Consider the following 7287-nt stretch of genomic DNA (forward strand, 5'->3'; position numbering starts at 1 on the left):
CCTGATTTATCCTGTCAGCTGTCATTCTTGTCGTCCTCTAACTTTGCCTTGTCCCTTGTCACTGTGGTGATAATAAATTAAATAAAGTTATGAATTTTTGTTCGAAGTTGGAAGTAGAAATAATTAATTATATTATTACGGTGATTGCTTTTTCCGATTAATTTCATATTAATATTTGATTTTTCATACCTTCCGTGTTTGTTCACTCACTCATTAATTTAACTCAGACCCTGGCTAACAAGCAACGAAAAGAAACTTGTAATCTGTTGTTGGCAATTGAGACTCTAAAGGAGTGGAATAGGTCATTTGTAGTTGTGGGATTTGTGAGGGTGGAGGCCCTTCGGGCTTAATCTAGAAGAATGGCAGTTCTTGCAGCAGCTCAGCTTCTTGATGAGCTTATGGGTAGACATCGAAACATAGCCCCCAATGAAAATTTCAGATCTACTGACTGGGAGGATCCAGAGGCAAGTATTTCCTATTTTATAGCAGTATTTGGAACAGGATTCTCATTTCTATGCCTGTTGCAAAGATTGATTCATTATAGCAGTCTGGTTAAAGCACCTATCAGGTATGAGGAATCGACTGTGACTTTTATTTTTTAATTTTCATATTTAAAGGGACACAGTTTTGGGCATAGATAGAGTGTTTGTTTAGAGACTGGTTTGGTATTCTGTTTTTGGCTTCCTCTGTAGCACGTAGCCTAATCTTTTCTGAGCAATTTATGTATAGATTTTGATTATTCTTTCTTTTCAGTATTGTAAATTTTTTATGGTAAAGTTCTGCCCACATGATCTTTTTGTAAACACAAGAGCAGACCTAGGCCCATGTTCAAAGACACATGATGAAGAAGCCCGTAAATTATTTCAAGAAGCCAAAAAAGCCCACTTTAGAAAAATTCAATATCAGGAAGATTTCATTAGGTTTTGCACTAGTATGCTGACTGAAGTTGAGAGAAAAATTGTTAAAGGCAAGCAGCGGTTAGCCCTTAGCGGAAAAAGTGTCCTGGCTTCTACAAATCCACAACAAGCTGAAAAGAATCAGGAGAAAATAGATATATTAAATGAAAGAATAAATGATTTGGAGCGTGAGGCAGAAGAGGCTGGCACAGATGGAAATGTAGAACAAGCGCAAGGCCTTATGAAACTTTGTGATCAACTAAAGGAAGAAAGAGAAGCTCTCAGAAAGTCTGAAATAGGTCAACTGAATCTAACAGCACAATTGGCTGTGGAACAAGAGAAACAAATGGAAGTGTGCGAAGTTTGTGGGGCCTTTTTGATTGTAGGTGATGCTCAACAAAGGATTGATGATCATTTAATGGGAAAACAACATATGGGCTATATGAGACTGAAAAAAGCTGTTGAAGAAATTACTGCAATTATCATGGAGTCCAAAGAGCCTAGAAAATTTGTTAGAGAGAAGGATGGTGATAGAATGCGGAGAAGGGAGCGAGATGTAGAAAGGACCAGAGACAAGGAAAGGGAAAGAAGTCGGTCAGGACAGAGGTACGTGCAAATTCAAATAATCATATATCTTATTATTGTATCATATAGGGAGATAAAGAACAGGGATGAAGAGAGGGAGCGAGATCACGAACGTGGTAGAGACTTTGAGACCCGTGATACTAAGCACCGGGAGAGAGACAGGGACCACGAAAGGCGGCATCGCTCTGACCGTGAAGGTAAGATTGTTGACGTCTTTGCTTCATCAAAACCCATTATCAAATTGTTGTGAAACATAACGACACTCATTTGTGGAAATACCCAAAATTATAAAATTGCGTTGCAAGCTGCAAGTCTTCGTTGATTACATCACTAGTTAGTTATGTATCAGACATATTCTTTTTCTCATTAGATCGCCACCGTCATCACCACCACCACCACCATTCTCACAGACATCGGCGCTAATTTCACCGAATTTGTAGTTGACGAGTAAGACCATGCAACGCAGGTAGGTGCTATTTCAATTGAGCCTGAATTAACCAAACATTTCTTCCAGTTTTTGCACAGGTTAGTGGCTCTGTAATCTTTTTTTTTAATTTGTTTATAATGGTGGATCAGGCTGTCTGGCAATGTTTGCATTTAAATGCGAATATGTAAATTCGTTTAAACGTGTGTTTTCAAAACTGCAGAATTCGATTTAAATCTGTGATAAATGTCTTACTTCTGTCATTTGTTTATTCACTATACAGGCTGTCCCACATGCCAAATGGCACTAAGAACAGATTTTATCTTATAATCTGCAAAAGTTTCGAACGAATACACTAGGCCTGATATGATAGACGAATGGTTTTATGAGTATTTTTTCTCAGAAATGAAAAATTGCCAAATATATATTATAGTTTTGACCTATTAAGTTTCTTAGGCAAGGTTGTAAGAAGCAAGAAGTATTGTATTGACAATAGTAGCTAAACACGGGCAAACGCAATATTTCACGGACATTTATAAATAAATTTTTGAAATAGCAGAACAAAGCTAGGAACGTTTTTAAGTTGTAAAGTCGCACAGTAGGTGCAGGTTACCGGTAACCACTGACAGCAATGCATTAGGAACAAGCCGTGCAGCTCTGACAAAATTGAGCTTCATTTATTGTGTTATCGCAAATTTAAAAATGCCATATTAGAAACTGATAGACGGCTCCAATCGGCTTTGCTTGCTGCTAAGCAGGAAACCTGCTTCCACTGTGAGCGGTCTCTCTTGAACCGGCACTCCAAATGCTGCGAAATTACGTAATCAAACTTCTTGTTTCTTACAAACAGAGTTGTCTAGTTTGGTTAAATTCCTTTTGGAAACGTTTTGAGTGCCGATCAACATAAAGAATATTCAGTTTTGCGATTGGTGACCATCAAATGGATATTTACGTGTATGCTGTATTGCATTGGATGCATTTCCACCTATTTTACTTTAAATCGAGTATAACAGCAAATTTTGAATTATTGATATTATGTGGTTTGATGTTGTTATTTCAATTTATTTATCAAATATCACAGGACATTGCCGACGAAAGTGTCATATAAGTTTTCAGCAGTGAAACAACCCGACAATGCTGCAAACAGTTGGCAACACTGTACGCGCAATTTTTTGTACTTTAGTACGACTTCTTTCGTATCACGAGGTATTTATAGTTTAAGTTTTAAAACATAACTAACAGTTCAAAGCCCGTTTTCTACGGATTCCTACCGCTTATGTAGATCCCAATATGTGTTATCATCGTTTTGCCGACGAGGTATTTATCCAGTAATTTAGTTTTAATCTGGAATTACCTTTGAAGCTTCACTAATGATGAAACCACCATGCTAATGTTTTTCGTATGTTTTATTGGAGGCGTCATTGTGAACAAATTAGTTTTTACAAAAAACTGTTTTGAGACGCTAATTATTAACAATACATAAGTTCACTTTTGCCTATGCTAGTGTGGCCTTGTGTAGACAAATAAGTAATTACTAGCGATAAAAAGACATTTTAAATGGTCTTTTGAAAACTGCTTGAATTTGGATAGTCACCGTCACTGGGGATGGTACCAAAATTACCCCTGTTATTTGAGATAGAGATCGATACCGTTGATTGAAGTCAAATATCATCAGCAATATTCAGTTTATCATGTTTTGCCCCAATTATGGAAGGAAACGCTTGAGCTTCAAAGGTAATTCAGACATAGTAAGTCACACCACCTACCGAGAATGGTTCTCCTCTCATGCTTTGGTCTGGCTCTTTGCAGCTATCAACAGGTGAGCTCACGATTAACAATAACAAGAAACAAAGCAATGCTGGTCCACAGAAGAGCAGCCGTCATGTTGTAAATACCATAATCAATCTTCTAGCAAGCCTTCCACGACGTTACTACGCATCGCCTAGTTCAGGTGACATAATTTCTAGGATCGTTCTCAATATGTTGCTAATGAAAGTTTCCGTTATTTGATCGAAATGAAGCAATTTTATAGTTCGATTGGGGAATAGGGTCCCCTTTATTTTTAATTGCGTTTAGAAATCTGTGGCCTCCAGGCTTTTTATTATTTCCGTAGGTTTTCGGCAACATTTTAACGTCCAATATGGAAACCTTCATTAATGTAATTTATCATTAGTCTACGTGGCTGATTAGTTTGTGGCAGTTGTATTTTCGAAATGACCATTGCAATTTGAAGTTGTGGTCTCCAATAATAATAAAGTAATGATTCGTTATGCAGAAACATAGCAATCGATAAAGTTATCTAATTAGCCAAGTGCTTTCCAAGATAGCATTAGATAGTAATATTAAAATGTCAGCGTTTTTAAAGTTCTAAGTTAATTAAATGGATCCAAACTAAGTAAAGCGTTTCATTTGTGTTAATATTTCTCAAGCAGCCTAAGGAGAGATGTCGCCATCAGAAAGGAATTCTGTAGATTGTGAAAGGAAACACAGATGTCACTGCGGAAGAGCAAAAAGAAACGAAGTTTCAGGACTTCAAATCGTTAAAAGCGGAACATTGGAAACGTCAAACCTGTACTGCTCTCGTTTGATTGGCTAAAGATTAGTTTTCAGGTTATGTTTCGTTCCACTTTTAGCTATTTTCCTCGATATACGACGGCGGGGTCACCGGTAAGTTTGATGACGGAGGACTCAAACCTCAAATTAAATAATATTCGTTGACGTGTATTTCGTTTCCCTTTATTTTATTTTACAGTGTACGTAACACTTAGAACGTACAGTGGACTTGTGAAGATTGTTTGAGCGTCGCGTATTAGAATACAATATAAACAAAACAAATAACAATGAACATTTCTTATGGAAAAATTGCGATTTATGTTTTGACATTTTTGGGGTACATTTATTCAGGATATGGTTCAGGGCTCCTAGGTAGCTTACGTGATGCTATTTTTTCCGCTGAGACAGTATTCGGAGATATTATTCATAATGCAATAAAAGTTGCTCAAAAATTTAAATCTGTGCATGAATTGTTTGATGCAGCTGTGGAGGAAGACTGCATCTTCAAATGCCCTACTGGTAAGTGATTATCTATAGTTCATACCATTTAACAGTGGTTGCATAGCTAGTAACGATACTCTTAAAATTTCGACTCCTCCTATACTAGGTGCAGTTCCAAAACCCAATAGAAATCATGTACCCAGTTCCAATGGATGTGGATCTTTAGGAGTTAAAATTAGTTCCGATTACTTACCATTTGCTGCAATGGAAAAATGCTGCAACACACATGATATATGTTATGATACTTGCAATAAAAATAAGGAGGTCTGTGATCTTGACTTTAAGAGATGTCTTTATCGGCACTGCGATAGCTACTCGGAAAATTCTGGGGGACAAACTATGACTAAAGGTAAGTTTAGCTAGAGCCTAAGTTGATAAGGTGTCCAGTAATTAAAGCTATGGTAATTTACCTATATCCAAAAGCAAATTATAAGATAAATACAAGTTTAAAATGACGACTTTTTCCTTATTTTTAGCTTGCAAAGGAGCTGCTAAAATGTTGTTTACAGGAACAGTGACGTTAGGTTGTAAATCTTATATGGATGCACAGAAACAAGCCTGCTACTGTCCGCCTGAACCAGGATGGAAGGATAAGAAGAAAAGTAAATACACTTCAGGAGGCGAGAGATCAGAGTTGTAATTTAGTGATTAGAACAGTATCCACGAAAATAAAAGATCTTAATGGCTGTGATTTGTCCACGCGACAATAATCATAATTGGCTTCACGTTGAAATTGAAGAAAAAAATGTTAGTAGAGGATTATTCCGTCCGTACCGAGGGTTAGATAGCCAATGAATTTGTACCTCAAAATACCTAGGAAATACTTCAAAATAGATACCTCCAGTGTGTAGCTCTAAAAATACCCTAGAGATCTGCCCCTCGATTCGCACGGAACTGAGCAAAATAATTGCCCAACTTAAAAACAAGTCTCGGACTAAATGTTTTATTTACTGTGGTTGAAAGATTTTATTTCATTTATATTTATTCTCCTTCTCTTACGTAGGTGACGAATAAAACGTAATTCATCTTAATTATTAAACGTTGCTAAAATGAATCACAGGTTTTTTTTTATTTCAAAACAAAGCACCCTAAATATTAACTTGTAAGAAAAAGTTGGTGGAACGTTCGCAAAGAAATCGAGCGTTCAAATAGCAAAAATGGAGAGGATGTGCAATCCGGCGACAAGTGTTTCCTCTGTTGGTTTTAAAGGGCTATCGCAGTTGCAGAACTCAATGAAGAGAATCTTAAGGTTGTGAGGCTTATTGCGCTTTACCGTCTAATTTAGGACTGGCTAAACTATCGAACATTTTTATTGTTAAAATACTTAAGGCACCTTAAAAGTATATCTACGACGCATAAACGACAACTCTATAAATTCATTTGAACATATACTAGACATGATGATATGAAGAGTTTACGCTTCTTTAAACGTTAGTTAAATAATTTGATGTACAGTGATACAAAGCAGGTCGACCGTTATTACTCATATTTCTACATTCAATAGAATGCAATGCCAACAACGGCGGTAAAAGGCCATAAAGTCGGCCCAGCTAATATCGCAATTTATTTCTCGTCTGAACAGTATTTATTCAACACAAACATATTATCTCCATAAACTAAATTAAAACTTTTAATAAGAGAGATTGCTTGCATAAAACTCAGATCGAAAAATTTAAGGTGGCCTGAAGCGATAAACTTGACGGTAAAGTTTTAATACATATAGCCATCGTCTTCATAACTTAACTTCCTGTTTTTTAATCGCAAACAAGTTTTATAATAGTTTTATAAATTTATATAATGTAATCAGTTAGGAAATGCATAATTTTATGTAACAATATGACACGTGGTACATAAACTGGCATTTCCTAATGAGTCATAATGGGTTCATCTAATCTGGCAGTGAATTAAAAAACAGCTTTAATCTCCCGTAACTGACCGACGGAACTCCAATCTCCGAGATGCCTTCACTAGCAATCGAAAAACTCATCCATGAGTAGGATCTTTCCCTGCTATTATTAAAATATGTATATGTTAGTGAGGGTAATTGTAACGAGTACCATTTCGTGCTCTTTCTTCTAATATGCTATTTTTATCCGAGAAAATGCGTCATTTTCACTCTTACAGCATTTCGCTTAGTCAGCTAAAAAAATTTTGTTTATAAAAATGGTGAAACTCATTTCTCGTCAGACATAAAAATCAATCCAGTTTCTTGAGATTTAAACGAGTTTAGCTTTACCTCATCCCAAGTAAACCATCTTTACAGTTACGGAAAGAAATAAATTAAGTTTAGGTTAAACGGAGTGGTTGAATCCAAACCAAATCAAATAA

At 36.2% G+C, this 7287-nt stretch overlaps 2 protein-coding genes across 4 annotated transcripts; both read left to right on the forward strand.

Annotated features, from left to right (window-relative positions):
* Window positions 1–53: 53 nt before the first annotated feature.
* Window positions 54–4310, forward strand: LOC136416356 (luc7-like protein 3). Of its 3 annotated transcripts, XM_066401489.1 has the most exons (5): window positions 57–464; window positions 754–1502; window positions 1551–1678; window positions 1852–1947; window positions 3715–4310. In XM_066401489.1, exons 1-4 carry the CDS (start codon window positions 360–362, stop codon window positions 1902–1904), a joined length of 1035 nt encoding a protein of 344 aa, XP_066257586.1. In that variant the 5' UTR covers window positions 57–359; the 3' UTR covers window positions 1905–1947; window positions 3715–4310. The 3 variants fall into 3 exon arrangements, 2 of the variants coding, with proteins under 2 accessions (XP_066257574.1, XP_066257586.1); XR_010752702.1 differs by having other exon boundaries at window positions 54–464; window positions 754–1678; window positions 1852–3222; XM_066401477.1 differs by having other exon boundaries at window positions 54–464; window positions 754–1678.
* Window positions 4311–4683: 373 nt separating this feature from the next.
* On the forward strand, window positions 4684–5893 carry GXIVsPLA2 (phospholipase A2 group XII). Its single transcript, XM_066402698.1, has 3 exons — window positions 4684–4977; window positions 5066–5308; window positions 5436–5893. Exons 1-3 carry the CDS (start codon window positions 4746–4748, stop codon window positions 5597–5599), a joined length of 639 nt encoding a protein of 212 aa, XP_066258795.1. The 5' UTR covers window positions 4684–4745; the 3' UTR covers window positions 5600–5893.
* The last annotated feature ends 1394 nt before the right edge of the window (window positions 5894–7287 follow it).

The sequence above is a fragment of the Euwallacea similis genome, chromosome 2, assembly GCF_039881205.1.
Source record: "Euwallacea similis isolate ESF13 chromosome 2, ESF131.1, whole genome shotgun sequence".
In the NCBI taxonomy this organism is placed as follows: Eukaryota; Metazoa; Arthropoda; class Insecta; order Coleoptera; family Curculionidae; genus Euwallacea; species Euwallacea similis.

What these genes read in the sequence shown, in the direction of transcription:
- GXIVsPLA2 (XM_066402698.1), top strand. Translation starts at nt 4,746, where the DNA reads ATGAACATTTCTTATGGAAAAATTGCGATTTATGTTTTGACATTTTTG. An exon ending in CATCTTCAAATGCCCTACTG is followed by an intron (nt 4,978 to 5,065) that starts GTAAGTGATTAT and finishes CTCCTATACTAG; the next exon opens with GTGCAGTTCCAAAACCCAAT. An exon ending in GGGACAAACTATGACTAAAG is followed by an intron (nt 5,309 to 5,435) that starts GTAAGTTTAGCT and finishes CCTTATTTTTAG; the next exon opens with CTTGCAAAGGAGCTGCTAAA.
- LOC136416356 (XM_066401477.1), top strand. Translation starts at nt 360, where the DNA reads ATGGCAGTTCTTGCAGCAGCTCAGCTTCTTGATGAGCTTATGGGTAGA. An exon ending in CTGACTGGGAGGATCCAGAG is followed by an intron (nt 465 to 753) that starts GCAAGTATTTCC and finishes CTTTCTTTTCAG; the next exon opens with TATTGTAAATTTTTTATGGT. An exon ending in GCATCGCTCTGACCGTGAAG is followed by an intron (nt 1,679 to 1,851) that starts GTAAGATTGTTG and finishes TTTTCTCATTAG; the next exon opens with ATCGCCACCGTCATCACCAC.